General features: G+C 46.5%; 1 protein-coding gene across 2 annotated transcripts in view; it reads right to left on the bottom strand.

Annotated features, from left to right (window-relative positions):
• Window positions 1-22,603, bottom strand: part of TTYH2 (tweety family member 2) — a 315,012-nt gene that overhangs the window by 109,796 nt on the left and 182,613 nt on the right. For both annotated transcript variants that reach the window (XM_063961177.1, XM_063961178.1), the window contains one exon: window positions 7,320-7,431. In XM_063961177.1, coding sequence (XP_063817247.1) covers window positions 7,320-7,431 — 112 coding nt within the window. The remainder of the gene's footprint in view (window positions 1-7,319; window positions 7,432-22,603) is intronic.

Here is a 22,603-nt window from a genome sequence, read left to right as displayed (position 1 = left end):
AAGTGTTGACATTATCATTTAATTGTTTGAACACGATCATCCAGTCAGGTGTCGACTCCCTAGGGGGTGACATCACTAACGCAGGCAATTGCTCCGCCTCCACATCATTTTCCTCCTCATACATGTCGACACACACGTACCGACACACAGCACACACACCGGGAATGCTCTGATAGAGGACAGGACCCCACAAGCCCTTTGGAGAGACAGAGGGAGAGTCTGCCAGCACACACCCAGCGCTATATATATATATACAGGGATAACCTTATATAAGTGTTATTCCCTTATAGCTGCTGTTTATATTGTCATTTGCTGCCAATAGTGCCCCCCCTTCTCTTTTTTACCCTGATTCTGAAGCAGGACTGCAGGGGAGAGTCAGGGAGCCGTCCTTCCAGCGGAACTGTGAGGGAAAATGGCGCTTGTGTGCTGAGGAGATAGGCTCCGCCCCTTCACGACGTCCTTATCTCCCGCTTTTTTGTGTAAAAATGGCAGGGGTTAAAATACATCCATATAGCCCAGGAGCTATATGTGATGTATTCTTTTGCCACCTAAGGTATTATCATTTATATTGCGTCTCAGGGCGCTCCCCCCCAAGCGCCCTGCACCCTCAGTGACCGGAGTGTGAAGTGTGCTGAGAGCAATGGCGCACAGCTGCGGTGATGTGCGCTACCTTAGTCTGAAGACAGGATTGTCTTCTGCCGCCGATTTCACCGGACCTCTTCGTCTCTTCTGGCTCTGTAAGGGGGACGGCGGCGCGGCTCCGGTGACCCATCCAGGCTGTACCTGTGATCGTCCCTCTGGAGCTAATGTCCAGTAGCCTAAGAAGCCCAATCCACTCTGCACGCAGGTGAGTTCGCTTCTTCTCCCCTTAGTCCCACGATGCAGTGAGCCTGTTGCCAGCAGGACTCACTGAAAATAAAAAACCTAAATTAAACTTTTATTCTAAGCAGCTCAGGAGAGCCACCTAGCCTGCACCCTTCTCGTTCGGGCACAAAAATCTAACTGAGGCTTGGAGGAGGGTCATAGGGGGAGGAGCCAGTGCACACCACCTGATCCTAAAGCTTTTATTCTTGTGCCCTGTCTCCTGCGGAGCCGCTAATCCCCATGGTCCTTACGGAGTCCCAGCATCCACTAGGACGTCAGAGAAATAGAAATGCATCCTTTAAATGCTCTATAGTCAATAATATATTGTCCCTGTCCAGGGTATCAATATTTTCAGTCAGGGAATCCGACCAAGCCACCCCAGCACTGCACATCCAGGCTGAGGCGATTGCTGGTCGCAGTATAATACCAGTATGTGTGTATATACTTTTTAGGATATTTTCCAGCTTTCTATCAGCTGGTTCCTTAAGGGCGGCCGTATCAGGAGACGGTAACGCCACTTGTTTTGATAAGCGTGTGAGCGCCTTATCTACCCTAGGGGGTGTTTCCCAACGTGCCCTAACCTCTGGCGGGAAAGGGTATAATGCCAATAATTTTTTAGGAATTAGCAGTTTGTTATCGGGGGAAACCCACGCTTCATCACACACCTCATTTAATTCATCTGATTCAGGAAAAACTACGGGTAGTTTTTTCACACCCCACATAATACCCTTTTTTGTGGTACTTGTAGTATCAGAAATGTTCAAAACCTCCTTCATTGCCGTGATCATGTAACGTGTGGCCCTACTGGAAAATACGTTTGTTTCCTCACCGTCGACACTGGAGTCAGTGTCCGTGTCAGTGTCTGTATCGACCTGAGGTAACGGGCGTTTTAGAGCCCCTGACGGTGTTTGAGACGCCTGTACAGGTATTAACTGATTTGCCGGCTGTCTCATGTCGTCAACAGTCTTTTGTAAAGTGCTGACACTATCACGTAATTCTTTCCATAAGACCATCCAGTCAGGTGTCGACTCCCTAGGGGGCGACATCACTAACACAGGCAATTGCTCCGCCTCCACACCATTTTCCTCCTCATACATGTCGACACAACGTACCGACACACAGCACACACACAGGGAATGCTCTGACAGAGGACAGGACCCCACTAGCCCTTTGGGGAGACAGAGGGAGAGTTTGCCAGCACACACCAGAGCGCTATATATATATATATATATATATATATATATATATATATAGGGATAACCTTATATAAGTGTTTTTCCCTGATATAGCTGCTGTATATTTATCTGCCAATTTAGTGCCCCCCCTCTCTTGTTTTACCCTGTTTCTGTAGTTCAGGACTGCAGGGGAGAGTCAGGGAGCCTTCCTCCAACGGAGCTGTGAGGAAAAAATGGCGCCAGTGTGCTGAGGAGATAGGCTCCGCCCCCTTCACGGCGGCCTTTCTCCCGCTTTTTTATGGAAAAATTGGCAGGGGTTAAATGCATCCATATAGCCCAGGAGCTATATGTGATGTATTTTTTGCCAAAAAGGTGTTTTTATTGCGTCTCAGGGCGCCCCCCCCAGCGCCCTGCACCCTCAGTGACCGGAGTGTGAAGTGTGCTGAGAGCAATGGCGCACAGCTGCGGTGCTGTGCGCTACCTTATTGAAGACAGGACGTCTTCTGCCGCCGATTTTCCGGACCTCTTCAGTCTTCTGGCTCTGTAAGGGGGCCGGCGGCGCGGCTCTGGGACCCATCCATGGCTGGGCCTGTGATCGTCCCTCTGGAGCTAATGTCCAGTAGCCTAAGAAGCCCAATCCACTCTGCACGCAGGTGAGTTCGCTTCTTCTCCCCTTAGTCCCTCGATGCAGTGAGCCTGTTGCCAGCAGGTCTCACTGAAAATAAAAAACCTAAAACTAAACTTTTTTCTTAGCAGCTCAGGAGAGCCACCTAGACTGCACCCTTCTCGTTCGGGCACAAAAATCTAACTGAGGCTTGGAGGAGGGTCATAGGGGGAGGAGCCAGTGCACACCAGGTAGTCCTAAAGCTTTTACTTTTGTGCCCAGTCTCCTGCGGAGCCGCTATCCCCCATGGTCCTTTCGGAGTCCCCAGCATCCACTAGGACGTTAGAGAAATTTAATTTACAGGTACCCCGGGATTCTACGTGGAGAAGGGGACCAACTCTTCATGTCAACATAGGTAAGTATGTATGAATGTAAGTGTGCATGTATGTAATAAAGTTATACTTTCACGTTGTCTGTGTATTGTTTTTTTGGGGGTATTTTTATTGTAGTAGAACTACAGGTACCAGCGGGCCCGTTTTCCCCCGCATGCTGGTACTTGTGGTTCTCCAAGTACCAGCTTGCGGGGGAGGCTTGCTGGGACTTGTAGTACTGCTACAAAAAACAATATTCTTTTTTTTTACACTATGGCTATCATCCCCCATCCGCCGCCCTTGGATGGGGGGGGGACAGCCTCGGGCTTCACCCTTGGCCCTTGGGTGGCTGGAGGGGGGGGATCCCTTGATTTAAGGGGTTCCCACTCCTCCAGGGTACCCCGGCCAAGGGTGACTAGTTAGTGATTTAATGCCAGGGCCGCAGGGACCAAGATAAAAGTGTCCCCCGGCTGTGGCATTATCTCTCTGACTAGTGGAGCCCGGTGCTGGTTCAAAAAATATGGGGGGCCTCTACGCTTTTTGTCCCCCGTATTTTTTGCACCAGGACCAGGCGCAGAGCACGGTGCTGGTTGTTTAAATATGGGGGAACCCCTGTCAATTTCCCCCCCATATTTTTACAACCAGGACCAGCTCAAAGAGCCCGAGGCTGGTTATGCTTAGGAGGGGGGACCCCACGCAAAAAAAAATTCTACCTTTTTAACACTTTCCCACCCCTTCCCACTGATAAACATGCACGGATCTCATGGTAAAAAAAAGCAGGTCTGTTTTAAAACTGCTTTTTTTTACTATTTGTATTTTTTCACGCCAGTGTTTGGCTATTGCCGGCAGTGTTTGTGAATTTGAATTTTTAGTAAATTAACGAGTTCTATACCTAAACAGCCGCGTTTGACCGATGGTGTATTCATTCGTATTTTTTATCTTTGACTTTCAAAAAAATACGAATGCCCTCATCACTGCCGAGATTTCAGTTTAGTAAATTTCTGAGATGACACTGATGAAAAAACATCAAATTGGTCAAAATCGGGAGCTTAGTAAATATACCCCTTTGAGTGTGGTGTGTTCTAATTCTGATTGTCACAGGGTGCAATATACTATAAAGTCATTGGATTCATAGAGCCACATGCCCCACATTTCCGTACGCACAAGGCAACATCCTGCTATACAGATGTGTTCTCATACACCTATCCATTTTCTGGCCGAAATGTCTGAAATTTGCATACTACCCCTATACATAGTCGCTTATAGTGTTCTAGGCATTTAGCATTATTTCCACTAGGATTTTTTAGTGTGCTGAACAGTGGTGTACGCTTAGTAATGATCCATTTATTGTGCGATACTTAGTATTAGCATTTTTGTGGTAAAGGAACAGGTATGAAACTCGCATATTAAGCACAATGCATGCATGGCATGAAGCATGGAGTGGGTCATTCGTATCAGACCTCCGTTGCGCACAGCAGCTGCATGCAATGCAGTGCCATTGTCCAGTGTATCTGTGCATTGTAATTATGTTGTATTAGTGATGCAACCGAGTGCCTGATTCATGTGTGTACGCAATGCCGATATTCATGCAAACTGAGCGATTATTGGAAGACTGCGCCACGATCGCACTGCGCATGCCCTAAAGTGCCTTTGCGATGCCGCTGGCAGTGAGATTTTTAATGCAGAGTGATTGACAGGAAGGGGACGTTGGGGGGTGGTAACGGGGAGTGGTGGCAGGTCATGGATGTTTTTGGGGTGTGTATCTTGTCCTCCGCTGCAGTCATGAACATAGAGAAACATGGTGCCAGCGTCACTACTGCTGCGGCCAGCCCACGTGACCATAGACTCACTTGAGGAGTCAATCTTCCTTGTTGTTAAGCTGGTGCTGCTAAGGACTTTGTGATGGCCCCAGTGGGCGTCTCTATTCTTTTGCAGTGATTAGCATGTCCGTAACCTGAAAAATCACAGCTGTGTACAAACATGAATTAGGCCCTAAGACACATATTATGGATAAAAGAATGTGGTGGCAAGCACGGCGTGCCTTGGTCGCAGAGCCTATGGAACACTAAATAGGGCTAGTTGGCGCTAGCTGAGGATCGGTGTACGTGGACACATACCTGGTAGAGTAGAGTGTGGATTTAGGGAGCAATACAAATGCATGATTTAGAATTTATTAGCCATTATGCCCAATTAAATAATGCTCTGGGTTAGCAGAGTAGGGATTATAAAGATGGTGGGTTGAAATGTGTCAAATAAATAAACTACTTTATTGATTTATTATTATGCCAATTGCTATTGTGTATCAGAAGTTGTGCTTCATGATGAATGTGTACGCAAGCATCTGCCATGTGGTACATACATGTGCATTAATGCAATAAAATGTGTGTTTTTATTTCTGACAACACTTAATGGTCACTCTTGGGCCATTTTACATTTTGAGGATATGCTTATGCAACCTGCTTCTATTTCCAGACCCTGTTAATGTATGCAGAATACAGAATGACATCCACAGTGAGTGTTACAGCTAGAGAAGTAGTACATCAATAATTTAATCCAGAAGGACTGAAGGAGATTTATAACACACTACTATAAATGACTGTAATGCAGTCAGATCTGTAACACATGCTGTTTCTGTAAATGTCTCACATGCAATTTACATCACATGCTTGAACAAAAAAAGCTGAAGCAGACAGTTTGGCTCCTATTTAAAGTTAATCGTAAAAATGTGATTCTTGCGCACATGTAAAACTGCATCCATACGCTTTTATTTCGATGTCACACAGTGATTCACATCCCAAAAGGCGTAAATTAAAGATATCTATGGGACTGTGGACACACTGTGAAAGGGATGAGGGCACGTCCAAATATGTGCACGGTGTCTAACCACTTGAAAACACCATTTATTTCCACACACCCCATTGGAAGGTGTGTACATGGGGGGTAATTCCAAGTTGATCGCAGCAGGAAATTTTTTAGCAGTTGGCCAAAACCATGTGCACTGCAGGGGGGGGGGGGGGGGGCAGATATAACATTTGCAGAGAGAGTTAGATTTGGGTGGCTTATTTTGTTTCTGTGCAGGGTAAATATTGGCTGCTTTATTTTTACACTGCAATTTAGATTGCAGATTGAACTCACCACACCCAAATCTATCTCTCTCTGCACATGTTATATCTGCCTACCCCGCAGTACACATGGTTTTGCCCAATTGCTAAAAAAATCCTGCTGCGATTAACTTGGAATTACCCCCATTATACAGTCACTGCAGCAGCACCACATACCTCCAAACTTTCCGATCAGCAGGGCAAAGGTATCCTCAGATGGATACCCTCATATCGGGACTGTGCCACTTAAAAAAATGTTGGAGGGTATGCATCACTGTGAGGCAGATCATAAACTGTACTATACAAGAGGTGCCACAGCAATCATTTTTGCAAAGTAAAGTGTACCAATTTCCTTCATACACTGAAGACAGCCAAAACGGATGAGGATGCAGCCTATCAATATACTTATCTAGCATCACAACTTCGCATCTCATGCCTCAGTGGTATCACTAGTAAATAGGTTAAAGATTGGTTCAACCCAGAAAATGGCTGCACCTTGTATGTGTTGGTGAATAGTACACTTAAAGCTGCATTACCAGCTAAGAAAAAACGAACGCTCCACAACCCTCCAAGCTGGAATACAGTCTCAACAAATCATCTTTAAACGGTAGTGGAGGATTTGTGTAAGTGGGTTCTCCTGCTGACACCACAGTTTTTGGTTAGGGTGCTAGGGGAAAGAAGAAGCACCACGAAAAACAGCTGCCCAGAGCAACCCCAAGGGCTCACGCTAGGGGGCCACTAGTCAAATATCTTGCTAGGTGGTAGTTCAGATTTAATGCTGCCTTTTAAAATGAGAGGACACTTTCTCTGACCGCTAAAACTAATTTTTGCTGCATTAGGCCTCTTTGTCTCATATGTCTCCTTTATTTGTGTCCCTCTGTATTTCCCCATTTTATTTTCAATGTCTCTCTGGTTTCCATCTTTCAAACAGATGGCTCTGAATAGACCACTCAGAAGTTCCCAACATTTTCTGTCTGTCCATTAGTCAGAGTCCGCAGGAATTCCACAGCAGTGAGATTAGCGATTGTACTGTGCGAACTATACTGTAGCGGCTGGCACAGTTGTGCCTCATCTATTCCAGACACAAGTGTTACAAGACAAAACAACATATTGTTACCCACAAGGGTAACTGCTGCACATACAGTATAAACTGTCAGCAAACTATAGCCAGTAGAGCAGAACAAATATTTCTCTTGGTCCTTACCAACGAATCAATCCCTGCTAGGGTATGATTGGCATCATCCAGGGAGTAGGTCAGCTGGTAAATGCCATCATTGGTCTCGCTGTTGCCATAGAAACCGATGCCAACTGCAGCACTGTAAAAGGAAACCAGAGAAGCTCTCAATGTTTCTTTATATCAAAACAATATAGCCTAAATTATGTGAAGTAGGAACAGTATACTATCTAAACAAAGCTGTAAATGGACTTCATAAAATAGGAAAAAAAAAATATATCAAGGTTAAATTGCTGGTTAATAACATTTACACAATATACAGTCATTTTCTTTGATATGCAACAATTAAGCAAAGTGTTGGAAATAAATAAGTACATCTTAGGCCTAATTCTGTGTCGCGTATAATGCTGATGTTCACGGACTGCAGTATTTGTTTGCTACTGCGCATCCATAAAAATTACTGGTGTGTGTGTCTCGCGGTGTGCGTGCACAAAGGCGCAATTGAGATGCATGTGATCATTAATCTATTGGAATTTTGCTGGGATTACACAGACCCTTAACTGCTCACACTGGAGGCCATACTCCTATGGAAAATCTGTACCTGCCATAGGTCTTGTGCGTGTTTAGATAGTACCGTACCAAGAGGTACCACAGCGTCTAAAGATGCTCAAAGTGGGCGTCTCAGCTCTTGCACATTCAGAAGCAAGATGCAGATGCAACAACGGCAACAGGCACTAAAGTGGTCGCAGCAGCGTGCAACTCAGAATCAGACCTCTTCTGCTTTTCTGAACAGCTTACAGTAATACATAAAAATACTAAATAAATATATATTTTTATTTTCTCTATGGAATTTCCATTTTTAAAATATCAATATATGTTAATAACCATAAAAGTTATTTTTCCTAATTAAGCTACCTACTTTTTTATTTTTAATAAGGAAATCCGTAGTAAGACGGAGCTTAGGTATAGGAGGACAAGACTAGGGTCGGGCCAGAGGGCTTGTTGGCAGCAGTTGTATAGTAAGAATGCAGTTACATTGCCAGCAGTCGACGCCGGAATCCTGACTTCTGACAATGCCGCCAGCCAGGATCCGGGCTCACAGGGGCTATTCCCACTCGTGGGTGTCCACGACACCAATAGAGCGGGAACAGAACCTGTGGTGAGCGCAGTGAGCCCGCAAGGGGATTCTCTGCGCTCGCCCTGCTGCCGGCATACTGATGATCGGGATACCGCTTTCTGTATACTGGCGCCGGCATCCCGACCTTCGGTCTTTCCTACTGATCCCGTGTAGTATGTGGGGTGGAATTGGGGGGTCTAACTTTAGCAGGGATTGCATATTTTAGGACTTCTTAAGTACAGCTGAATAGTAGGCATTTGTTTTTGATTGATATGATGTGGTTGTCTACTGGTTTAGAAGTTAGGATATGAGCGGTTATAGTGGCTCCCAAATATCCTGATAGTGCTGACAGAGGGAAATGCCACTGAGCTGATACAACTGTGGTTGCTGAAAACCGTTCCCTAATTTGATTAGTGTGATCTGAGAGGTATGTAATACTGGCATTTGGGATCACGGCAGTCAGGAAACCGACGCCGGAAACCCGACAGACGGAATCCCGGCGGCTAGAGCTGTAAATCCCCTAGCGGGCTTGCTACGCTCAGGCCTGCTGGCGAGCTTAGCTTGCCACACTATTATATTCCTCCTCGAGGTGGTGGCGTGGACCAGGGCTCAGGGCTTTAGTCAGGATTCCGACCGGCAGCATGTCGCCGGCTGATGGGATTCCGGCGTTGGTCTCCTGACCACCGGGATCCCGACAGCCCGTAAATTAACCGCATCCATGTACCACTTCTGCATTGGTGCCATGCAACATCTGCGACATCATAAAGGAACAAATGTGAAAAAAGTGTCTATTATGTTAACAGCTGTTTACACCTTGAAGGCATCATTTTCAAGACAGTGAGCACACAGCCAGCCAAAGGGTTTACATTCCAGCTGATATTTGCTTTGGTGTAGGATCTCAAAAAAATATATTATGGATATACAATGGTTAAGACGGACACTGTATGGCTGAGCTTGTTCATTTAAAAAAAAAAAAAATCTTCACCTAGTAAACCATCACATTGATCATTGAAGGAGGAGACTAAAATATCTCCTTGGATGGACTCCAACTCTAAAAAGCCACAATTTCATGCACTGTATGAAATTGTGGCTTTTTAGAGTTGGAGTCTATCGCCATATACTTCAAAAGGATGAATTGTGTGCACTTCTAAATACACACACTGTATAAATCATAATCAAAACCATGTATACTATAGAACAGGGGTGGTACAACTCAGTCCCCAAGGTCTCCTAACAGTTCATGTTTTCCAGATGTCCCCGTTAGTTTGCAATTTATTCATTACCATATGTCACATTTGTTTTTTGTTTTTTTGTTTTTTTAAAGTCCACCGGTGGTCTGGAAAACACAAAAGTTATTCATGTCCAACCCTGCTTTAGAACTTTATGGGTATTTGAAAATCATACATGTTTAGAACTTGTTCACAAATATGTGCTGGGAAAATGGGGAATCTGCATAAAATTAGTTTTCTATATTCTTTTCATTTAAAAATAAAAACCTCACCCATTCCCCTCTTCTATCCTGAACACTGCAACTAGTCTCGTTGTCTTATCTTTCTGGACAGGGTCAGCTTTGGGGCTCAATTCAATTACCTACAAGTCCCCTCGAGACATGAGTTAGTGCATCTGTATGCTGCACTTACGGTATAGCCAGAATCAGATTTTTGTCCACAGCCCCACAGGGGCCAGAAGGGTGGCGAGTTCATCTGTTTCTGCTGGTGTTTCTATGCCGCTGTAATAAGTCACCCTCCTCACGGCCCTTAGGTGTCCAGTACAAACTCCTCACTCTTGCATATAAATTACTTAAACACTCCTCTGCTTCTACATCTCCAACCTCATTTTTGTCCATTCCCCCACCCACAGCTTTTCCCTGATTGCCACCTCACTTTCATCCTGGTCCTGGTTAACTTATCTCATGCATGCCGCCAAGATTTCTGCTGTCCTGTCCCTCTACTCATGAACTCACTCCTTTGGACACCAGCTTCAGACGTGCGCTCTAAGTACACCTTTTCATTACAGCCTATCAGTTCTCTTATTTTCCACTACTCTCTCCAGTTCACAGCTCCACTTAATATGAGAGTTTTCACGGGTAGTGCCCTTTTTCCTCTTGTCCGTCCCTTAGCACTAGCTGTGCTGCCTGAGCTCCTTGCATTTTTTTCTCCAAGTCTTTTCAACGATTTTGTATATTTGCCATTATCTTGTGTACAGAATGCCAGGCTCCCTGCAACCACTTGATCTACAAGATGGTAAATTGCCTAGCCTTCGCCCTACATCCTTATCCTAAATTGTCTGCCACTTTATTGGTGTATACATTTCCTACATTTATCTGTTTAGACTACACTGTCCCTATGACTTGTTATGTAACTACATATACTTGGATAGTGCTCTAGAACTTCGTGGCACCTTAAAAAGAAAAGATGTGCTGTATGGTGATTGTCCCACTCTAGAATGGGTGTTTCAGCTCAGAATACTGTTTTTCTTCCATTAAATCATAATATAGGGTTTCCTATTTCAACTGTATTACACTCCTGGGGTCTCCAGGGTGTGTTCGCTTAGTTCATCAGCTTTTAGACCAGGGATGGGGAACCTTCGGCTCTGCAGCTGTTGTTCAACTACACATATCAGCATGCCTTGCTACAGTTTTGTTATTTGGCCATGCTAAAGCAGTTGCAGGGCATGCTGGGATGTGTAGTTGAACAACAGCACTGGGCGATTTTGAGCTGCTTTCAGCTCACTTTTGGTGTTTTGAGCTGCTTTCAGCTCAAAACCGCCCAGTGTGTATGCCCTGGCGATGAGAAATCGCTCAGTGTGTATGCACAGTGTGTGACCACACAGTAGTAACCCCAATTCAAAATATTTCACACAGTAGTGCCACATTCAATATACGCCACACAGTAAAGTCCATTAGACATTCACCCCCCCCCCCCCCTCTCCCTGGCCTGCAGCATCCCCCCACCCCTCCCTTGCCAGTGTGTCCCTCCAGCAGCCTCTCACCTCCTCAGCAGCCCCAGGTGTGGATTTGGTGCTGGGCCTCCAGATGATTCCGGCTGGAGCATCAGCATACTGGTTTGTGACCGGCACAGATTCAAAATGACATTGGCGCTGTCTCTTCATGTCTGCCTGCCGGTATGCCAGATGTAATCAGTTGGGGGCCCAGCACCAAATACATCTGCTGCCACCCAGGCCCCCCTTGGCAGCCATGGCCGGACCAAACATCATATACACAGGCAAGGCCGGACTGGCCGTCTGGCAGTTCTGGCAAAAACCTGAAGGACCCTGCCTGTGTATCATTTTATAGAATGTACTTGATAAATGCTAGCTAGAAGATGATTGGGCAATTTCCTATACAAGGCTTGATACATTTCCCCTATGGATAAGACAGACTTTAGGCATTCATAAACACATTGTTTAAAAGTACATTTCTTCACACATTTGTGGTTTGCAAAAAGCTTCTGCAGGCTTAGGACCTGATTCTGGCACAAAGTGGGCACACATGCAGACAACCCTGGCAGCTAGATTTACAACCCTATGTTAATGCAAGTACCCACACACCTTGGTGGTCATTCCGAGTTGTTCGCTTGCTAGCTGCTTTTAGCAGAATTGCACACGCTAGGCCGCCGCCCTCTGGGAGTGTATCTTAGCTTAGCAGAATAGCGAACGAAAGGTTAGCAGAACTGCTACTAAATATTTTCTTGCAGTTTCTGAGTAGCTCCAGACCTACTCCTAGATTGCGATCAGCTCAGTCCGTTTAGTTCCTGGTTTGACGTCACAAACACGCCCTGCGTTCGGCCAGCCACTCCCCCGTTTCTCCAGACACTCCCACGTTTTTCCCTGACACGCCTGCGTTATATAGCACACTCCCGGAAAAAGCTCAGTTACCACCCAGAAACGCCCCTTTCCTGTCAATCATTCACCGATCAGCAGTGCGACTGAAAAGCGCCGCAGGATCCACAGCAAATCTACTAAGTTTTGTGTTAAATAACTTAGCGCATGCGCTCTGCGTACCATGCACATGCGCATTTAGCAACCAATCGCAGCATAGCGAAAATCGGCAACTCGGAATGACCACCCTTATGCGCACAGTTGCACTTACACTAAGTGCATCCTCTCTTGGACTTGCATATGACTCAGAATCAAGTACTTAATGTATAAAACTCTGATGGACAGGTGAACTAACTTATGGGGTGTATTTACTAAGGTATGGATTTTTAAAACGTAATATTTTAAAAAGTAAATAGTAGTAACTGCAGGCTTGTATTACATTAAATATTACTGCTCTTTTAAACCTGGAGGGCAAAATCTAGTTTTGGAAATATTGTGCTTAGTATAAATACCCCTAAGTAAGTTACACTGCACCACGCATTGCTTTTAATTCCTCTTCTTACCATGCCAGTCGTTGCTCATAGGGATATGATAGGGTAAAAACAAAAAAAGTTACCTTCCCTTAAAAATATTAACTGTGGGAATTTGTTAGCTGTAAAAACATTATCACAGCAATTCTGTGAGCAGTAATGTTGCCAATTCCTAAAGAAATGATAGACTATTCTCTGGGCGTTGTTTCCACCCACAAAATAAACTATAATATATCTAAAAGGGACTCTAACCTCATAGTTTCATTGTTACTCGTGTTGCTCTAATGTAGATATAAATAATACAGGTAGTAACTTGAAATTAATAGTCATATACTTAATATTGGATTGTACCTAGATTCAATGACAGTAACAATGCTTGCATAATATCCCTTTCACACCGCACAAATAACCCGGTATCGACCTGGCATATTGCCGGGTCGACACGGGTCAGCGTGCGGTGTGAGAGCACCATGGTGGAATTCCCGGGTCGCCTGACCAGGTAATTCAACCCTGGAATAAAGCAGCGTTACTCCCGGGTTGAATACCGGGACACAAACGGGTTCCCGGGTCGATGCGTCCGGGACCCGTTCACTAGATAGGGAGAGGCTGCGCGGAGATGAGCTCATCTCCCAGCACCGGCTCCGCCCCCCGCTGCTATGGCAACCCGCCCGGCATATTGCAGGGTCAGGGAAGCCAGCTGTAGCGTCCAATGCCGGATCCCACCAGGGAAGGACCCATTTCCAATTTCCGGGTGGGATACGGCATTTGCGGTGTGAAAGGGGTAGAACATACAATTTATTATTCAGTCAAAATTCACTATACGGTTTTATATTATTATATCATTATTGAATTAAATTATTTTTCTTCTGTTTCCAAAGATTTAGTTATTCACACCTATCTGGTAAATGGCAGTGTGTTTCGGAATGTTGGCAAGTGATTTTAAGCAGATGTATTGTAACAATATTTTACTTTCTCAACAACAAAGCCTTAATATGTCCAGGTTTGCACCAATAGGCATTGCCCTGCCCGCGACAGTTAACAGTAACAGGTTTTCATTTATTTGCCAATTTTTCTAAATATCTTATGCATAGTTGGTTTCACTAATACATGATGAAAATCTATAAAAATTATATATAAAAAAAAATATGCTAATAAATTTCAATAAGATTTATGGATACGGTCCACTCAAAAGCTGAAAATGGATCCTTCTATTCTGTCTGCCTCTGTCCATGTTGTCACTACACTGCCTGAACAGCCTTCTGTGAGTCTTTTGTAAAAAGGAGATAACGTATGATGCTATTTTAAGGTTTGCCTGTTAAAAACCGCTCTGAGGTTTTGTTATATAACTAGATCCGTCTGACAGCCCAATGCCAGGCTTACAGATGAATCCCCCCCGCCCTTCCCCCTCACTCTGCTCCCTCTGATCCATGCCTGCCATCTCTAAGTGACATACAGCAATTGCTCCGATTCTTCATTCCCAACATCTCACATTCTTTCTGTAAAAACAGAACATCAATACCTCACCATGAAGATAACAGAATAGAAAAACATTGATGATCCTTTAATGTAATCACCTACGGCTACACTCCAAGCTCTCGTTCCATATTTAGTTTCTGATGTGTTTAGGTAATTGGTTTTTGTTTGTAGAATAGCCACTGAATCTTTTTCAAACATTTTTGTTAATGTTGGTAAGCTACTCTGCTTGAAATTACCTTTTCACGAAGATGTACATACTGTTTGGCTTTTCAGTATTGTACCACTAAAACATGAAGGTAAGGAGAACTGACTAAACCTATAATACAGACAGACTGATATAAATGGTACTAACTTTCATAAACGTGTTTTAAATCTCCCATACTATGACAGGTCTTCAGATATTTGACATTGTAGTTATATTTGATGTGAATCAGAGGACAAGTTATTGCTCTCGGTTATCAAACATTTCAGCCCAAACAAATTAAAACTGCGTGGTCCTTCCAAGATCAAATAAATGTTCAAAAATAAGTTTGTTGTACAAAAACACACAGTTGGAAAGGTCTGATTCCGTAACAGCTTTGACCGATGTCGCAGCCACTACTGCAAAATGATGCTAATGCAGCAGGAGGTTTCTCTGGTAAATAGACACCCTCTACAAGTATCTGTTCTCAGCTGCTGCGTCTGAAAACACAGCCATCATATCACTTGTGTGAACACAGGTCATCTGTGTAGCCTTCATGTTACTCAGAATGGCTGATTATTTCACCATTCTAGGGTCTGGAAATCTGCTCTGGAAGGTTCAGACCTTGGCCACGATTGACCCCTGTCAGTCATGCTGCGGCTTAGGGGGCACTGTGAGCAATCTCGCAGAACAAGATTGGCACATGTATAGTGCAGCTGCGCATGCATTGTTTGGTAAACATCAGAGTTGTGCATAAACCATCCAATGTATGTACAACTCTGAATCTGGTGTTTGTATACTAGCAGTTATTTGTGCATCTGTGCTACATTCATCTGAACAGGGCTCATTGATTCCTATTAAGGATGCACTCACAGAACACATTTATATGAAAAGTTAAGCAGAACATGAGAGCAGTTTGTGCCGCTGTTTTGTATCTGAGGTCTACCAGTGCTTGCCATGGTATGTACAACATGTAGAAACATAGGGCCTAATTCAGATTTGATCGCTGCTGTGCATTTCTGCACAGCAGGCGATCAGATACGAACAGCTGACCGTTTTCTGTGAGTGTCAGGGAAAACACAGGCAGGATCAAGTGTTTTCAGGTAGAGTGTCTGACTTCAAATCCAGTCCCAATCAGCCTGTGATCGCAGCGGCTGAGTAAGCCCTGGGCTGCGCAGAGACTGCACAAAATCAGTTTGCGCAGCTCTGTCGCACATGCGAATGCACACCTGCACAGCGAAAACCCACTCCCCCTGTAGGCGGCGACTTATCTATTCCCGATGGCTGCAGCGGCTTCAGCACAGATTCTAGGCCCCGACAGACATACGACAGTTACTTCCGGGTCAGACCTATGTTGCACCAGCATTCCGATATTTCTCCCCATCCCGCCATCTAGTGCCTATCCCTGTACCCCACAGCACAGCCTGAACCTAACCTCCCCTGAGTGCCTAACGGTAGCCGCACCCTCCTACCTTCCCCGCAGCCCATCCTTAATGTCGACATTCTGACAAGGGTAACATCTCCTGCTCTAGACATTTAGCATGACATGAGGAAAATAAAAATTAGCAATAGTCGCTGCTGGTCCAAGAGACGGTTGCTAAAGAGATTCATTGTCACATATGCCTTTGCTGCAGGAATAATTCCGAGGATTTCAGGAATTGCCTCAGGATTTGTGTCGACAATTTCCTGGAGCTGCTGCAACTCATGACGCCATTCATCCAAAAACAAGGCACAAAGCTAAGAAGAACCATCACTGCCGAGCCAAGACTAGTGTGTAAACTGAGGATTATGGCTACTGGAAGGTCACTGGAAGATTTCATGTTCAGCACTGCTATTTCTCTTCAAGCTTTGGGCCTCACCATACCAGAGACCTGTGATGGTATATTTGCAGCACTGAAAAGAAATTATGTCATGGCAACCTTATAACAAATAAATCACGCATGCACAAAAAAAATGAGATTTATGGTAAGAACTTACCTTTGTTAAATCTCTTTCTGCGAGGTACACTGGGCTCCACAAGGATTGGACAATGGGGTGTAGAGTAGGATCTTGATCCGAGGCACCAACAGGCTCAAAGCTTTGACTGTTCCCAGAATGCACAGCGCCGCCTCCTCTATAACCCCGCCTCCCTGCACAGGAGCTCAGTTTTTAGTTAACCTGGGCATTGTGTAAGCAGAAGTGGACGCTCTGACGATAGGCCTTGCAGGTCTGAGAACCAGGACCGTCTGGGCCACGCCAGAGCTATGAGAAGCAGAATTCCTTTTTCTTGCTTGAACTTCCGAATTACCCTGGGCAGGAGTGACACCGGAGGGAACACGTACGGCAGCCGAAACCTTCACGGCACCGCCAGCGCATCCACGAATGCTGCTCGAGGATCCCTTGTCCTTGCTCCGAAGACCGGAACCTTGTGATTGTGTCGAGACGCCATCAGATCTACATCTGGAAGACCCCACTTTTCCACTAGGAGTTGAAACACTTCTGGATGGAGGCTTCACTCGCCGGCATGCACGTCCTGACGACTGAGAAAGTCCGCATCCCAATTCAGGACTTCCGGAATGAATATTGCCGATATGGCAGGTAGATGGCGTTCCGCACAACGTAGAATCCGTGAGACTTCCTTCATTGCCAAACCGCTTTGAGTGCCGCCTTGATGATTTATGTAAGCCACTGTGGTGGCGTTGTCCGACTGTATTTGAACAGGACGGTTCTGAATTAAATGCTGGGCCAGGTTCAACGCATTGAAGACCGCCCACAATTCCAGAATGTTGATCGAGAGGAGAGATTCCTCCTTGGTCCACCGACCCTGAAGGGAGTGTTGCTCCAGCACCGCGCCCCAACCTCTTAGACTGGCATCTGTCGTCAACAGGACCCAGTTGGATATCCAGAAGGGATTGGTCCCTGCACAACTGCTGGTCCCGGAGCCACCAAAGTAGCGACAGACGGACCTCCGGAGTCAATGAGATCATGCGAGACCTGATCCGGTGAGGCAGGCCGTCCCACTTGGCTAGAATCAGCCTCTGGAGGGGGCGAGAATGGAATTGAGCATACTCCACCATGTCGAATGCTGAGACCATGAGGCCCAGCACCTGCATCGCCGAATGTATCGACACTTGCGGACGAGAAAGGAAGCAACGAATCCTGTCCTGAAGCTTCAGGACTTTCTCCTGAGACAAGAACAACCGCTGGTTGTGAGTGTCCAATAGCGCTTCCAGGTGCACCATGCTCTGAGCAGGGACCAGGGAGGATTTCTTCCAGTTGATGAGCCACCCGTGGGCTTGTAGAAACCAGACCGTCATATCCCGATGACACAGGAGAAGTTCTGGGCAATTTGCCAGGATTAACAAGTCGTCCAGGTACAGCAGTATCCTGACCCCTTGACGGCGGAGTACCACCGTCATCACCGCCATTACTTTAGTGAAAACTCGCGGAGCCGTTGTTAAACCAAAAGATAACGCCCGAAACTGGTAATGAAGGTTGCCAATAGCGAACCTCAGGTATTGCTGATGTGACGCTGCTATAGGAATATGCAGGTAAGCATCATGTATATCCAGGGAGACCATGTAGTCCCCAGGTTCCAAGGCCAGAACTATAGAGCGAAGGGTTTCCATACGGAACTTGGAAACCTTCACAAACTTGTTCAATGCCTTGAGGTTGAGAATGGGCCGGGAGGACCCATTCGGTTTCGGGACTAGAAACAGCGGAGAATAGTACCCACGGCCCCTCTGAGCAAGAGGCACCTGTACTACAACTCCTGTATCCAGGAGAGTCTGTACCACCGAATGCAGAGTGTTTGCTTTTGTCTGGTCCGATGGGACGTCTGTCTGGCAAAATCGATGAGGGGGACGGTGTTTGAAGGCTATGGCGTAACCTAGAGTGACTACTTACCGTACCCAGGCATCTGAAGTGGTCTTCAACCATTCCTGGGTATACCCTAGAAGCCGGCCCCCCACCCTGGGATCCCCCAGGGAGAGGCCCGCCCCGTCATGCGGCAGGCTTATCGGTCTTGGAAACTGGCTGACGGGCAGCCCAGGCTCTTTTGGGCTTCGGCTTACCAGGTTTGGAAGTGCGGGCCTGATTGTGGTACGCCTGACCTTTTGCTTTACCTGAAGGGCGAAAGGGGCGAAAGGACGTACCTTTAGCCTTCGACACAGAAGGAGCGGTATTTGGTAGACAGGCAGTTTTGGCAGTAGCCAAGTCAGCCACTATCTTATTTAAGTCCTCCCCAAACAGAATATCTCCCTTGAAAGGGAGTACCTCCAGGATTTTTGTAGAGTCCAGATCCACAGAAGAGGATCTCAGCCACAATATCCGGCGAGCCAGGACTGACGTAGTAGAGGCCTTGGCTGCTAGGATACCGGCATCCGAAGCCGCCTCTTTAATATAGCGAGAAGCTGTGACAATATGTGACAAGCATTGTCTAGCATGGTCAGAGGAGATTTCAGCATCTAACTCCAAGGCTCACGCTTCAATAGCCTCGGCAGCCCATGTAGCTGCAATAGTGGGCCTTTGCGCAGCACCCGTGAGGGTGTAAATCGCTTTCAGACAACCCTCCACACGCTTATCCGTCGGCTCTTTTAGAGACGTGACGGTAGGGACAGGCAGAGCTGGGGACACCACCATCCTAGCCACATGTGAGTCCACTGATGGAGGCGTTTCCCAATTCTTAGACAGCTCTGGCGCGAGGGGATAGCGAGCCAGCATCTTCTTTTGAGGCACAAACTTCGTACCCGGGTTTTCCCAGGGTTCCTGACGTATATCCACTAGGTGGTCAGAGTGAGGTAAAACTTGTTTAACCACCTTCTGATGCTTGAACCTATCTGGTTTCTTAGGAGGGACGGATGGCTCGGGATCAGCCGCAATCTGTAGAATTAACTTAATAGCCTCCAAAAGATCAGGAACATCCACATGTGAACCACCCTCCCCATCAGCCGTATATGAGTCAGAACCTGTGGGGTCAGTGTACGTGCCGTCTTCATCAGACGAGGTGTCAGTGACAGCAGTGGATTGTGAGGAGACAAGCGCTCGCTTAGAGGACCCCTTGGACTCAGGCGAGCGATGGTCAGACTTTTTAGTAGTCAGGGACTTGTTCAACTTCTTTAACTGAGCAGATAAATCGTCCGCCCACGGCGGGTTAGCTGCAGGGACCACATACGGTTGTACCGGCATTGGGGGCCCCATAGGGGGTGTAAGTTTATGAACTAGCGTATGTAGAAGCGTGGAAAAAGCGGCCCACGGTGGGTCAGTATGTGCCTCCGTTGCCACAGTCCCACTGGGGGGCAAGGAGCCCCCAGAACCAGAGCCCACAGCTGCTATATTCTCCTTATATGGGTCTGTGGCTTCAGCAACACCGGCAGTGTGTTCAGCCCCAGAACCGTTACCCTCAGAAGCAGACATGATATAACTTGCAGTATGAGGTAACACAGTACAATTATCAGCAGCACTATATCTCTAAACCCAAACCCCTGCGCAGTGTAGTCAGCACTAGCAGAGATAAAGGAGAGATATGGTGACTAAATCACAGAGAAAAATACGTAATACAGTATATCTTTGTGAAAATCCTATATTAGATAAAACCTGACGCACCAAGCCCCCTCAGGTAATAGAATATAGGGATAGTAGGTTGAGTGAAAGACACGAAATGGACACCACTCAGCTATCAAATGCACACACAGATAGTCACAGTTTGTACAATGCAGAGGTTATTACTGACAATAATACTGCACTGGACTAGCTTACACAGCAATATAACAATAGATATAACAGTACACAGTAAGAACTAGATGTATATCACAGGGTAATTGTACTAGGAAACCCTGACTAAATGCACTCTTTCTTACTAACACTGACTAAAAAAGGCAGGTAGAATACTTAAGTGTCATGTAAAGGCACAGCGCTGACAACCAGGCAGCTTTACATAGGAGGATTTGCCCAAGCAGTCCCAGGAACAGTGAGCTGAGGAGTAATGGCGCCGCAGACACTGACAGGGAATGAGGAAAGACAGAGATGCAGCTCCAGGGCGGGAACACTTGCTAGAAATGGCGCCCTGGGGTTGGGGGAGGGGCTTCAGGTCTAAGCCTTATCCCCTCTGCTGGCAAAACCACCGGGTACTGTGGGCGATATAAGAATTGGTTTAGAGAGAAAACCTGACCTGCGCCCATGCCCTGGTGATCTAGTGGGATCGCCTGTATCCACAGTGTCCACCGCCAGCGCGCGCGGCCCGTCTCCCACTGACCGCGTCGGATCACGATAAAGACAGGGTCCCGCAAGCGGGACCCACTTACCACCTCCCGAAGCGCGGCCACGTGATCCTGGAGAGTCCCAGCCGTGTGTGTCTAACGTGAAGAAAACCGGAGCCTCCGCTGTAGGTACCCGGCAACCAGGGCTCAGGAGTGTACAGCGCCGCTGGGGAGAGCTGGAGCTGGAGCTGCAGCAGTGAATGTCACAAGACATTTACCACTCCTGCTGCCCTTGAAGTCTTCACTTTTTACCTCATAAAAAGCTTTTCTTAGGGCTGCCTGGAGCAGCCCCTCTGTTCAGTGCCTGCTTACTGCAGCACCAACTTACAAAACTGAGCTCCTGTGCAGGGAGACGGGGTTATAGAGGAGGCGGCGCTGTGCATTCTGGGAACAGTCAAAGCTTTGAGCCTGTTGGTGCCTTGGATCAAGATCCTACTCTACACCCCATTGTCCAATCCTTGTGGAGCCCAGTGTACCCCGCAGCAGAAAATAGGATTTTGGTTACCTACCGGTAAATCCTTTTCTCGTAGTCCGTAGAGGATGGTGGGGTCCACATTAGTACCATGGGGTATAGATGGGTCCACCAGGAGCCATTGGCACTTTAAGAGTTTGAGAGTGTGGGCTGGCTCCTCCCTCTATGCCCCTCCTACCAGACTCAGTCTAGAAACTGTGCCAGAGGAGATGGACATCTTCAAGAGAAGGATTTAACAGATAGTGGCAAGATTCATACCAGCTCACACATACAGGGCACATCAAGCTAACTTAGCTTGAGAACTCAGCAACCGCTGAAACAGTACTTACCAAGTAACAATGCAGTACTTAACTAAAACAAAGTTGTACTGAACCATATAACAATTGCAGGAAAACGAAGCGCTGGGCGGGCACCCATCCTCCTCTACGGACTACGAGAAAAGGATTTACCGGTAGGTAACCAAAATCCTATTTTCTCTTACGTCCTAGAGGATGCTGGGGTCCACATTAGTACCATGGGGATGTACCATAGCTCCCAGAATGGGAGAGAGAGCGCGGAGGCTCCTGCAGAACTGATTGACTGATCTTCAATCATCAGAGGCCAAAGTATCGAACTTGTAGAACTTTGCAAACGTGTTCGACCCAGACCAAGTTGCAGATTTCGGCAAAGTTGTAACGCCGAGGCACCCCAGGCAGCCGCCCAGGAAGACCCCATCCTACGAGTAGAGTGGGCCTTGACAGTCGTAGGACACGGCAAGCCTGCCGTAGAATACGCATGCTGGATAGTGAACCTAATCCAGCGAGAGATTGTCTGCTTAGAAGCAGGACCCCCAACTTTCTTGGGATCATACAGGACAAACAGAGAGTCCGACTTACTGTGACGAGCAGTCCTCTTCACATATATTTTCAGAGCCCTTACAACAACCAAGGACTTTGATGAAATTGAGGAGTCAGTAGCCTCTGACACCACAATAGGTTGGTTGATATGAAATGTCGACACAACCTTCAGAATAAACTGCTGACGTGTTCGGAGCTCTGCTCTATCTTCGTGGAAAATCAAGTATGGGCTTTTACAGGACAAAGCCCCCAACTCCGACACACGTCTAGCAGAAGCTAAAGCCAACAACGTGACAGCATTCCACGTAAGAAATTTGACCTCGACCACCTGTAGAGGCTCAAACCTGTCCGATTGGATAAACTGCAACACCACGTTAAGATCCCATGGCGCCGTAGGCGGCACAAATGGAGGATGGATGTGCAGTACTCCCTTCAAAAAGGTCTGAACCTCAGGGAGGGCAGCCAATTGTTTCTGGAAGAAAATGGACAGTGCCGAAAATCTGGACTTTCACAGATCCCAACTTAAGGCCCATATCCACACCAGCTTGTACGAAGAGTAGAAACCGTCTCAGTTGAAACTCCACCGCAGGAAATTTCTTGTACTAACACCAAGATACATATTGTTTCCAAGTTCGATGGTAATGTTT

The sequence above is a fragment of the Pseudophryne corroboree genome, chromosome 3 (genome assembly GCF_028390025.1).
Source record: "Pseudophryne corroboree isolate aPseCor3 chromosome 3, aPseCor3.hap2, whole genome shotgun sequence".
Taxonomy (NCBI): Eukaryota; Metazoa; Chordata; class Amphibia; order Anura; family Myobatrachidae; genus Pseudophryne; species Pseudophryne corroboree.
This window is presented reverse-complemented; position numbering and strand designations above follow the sequence as displayed.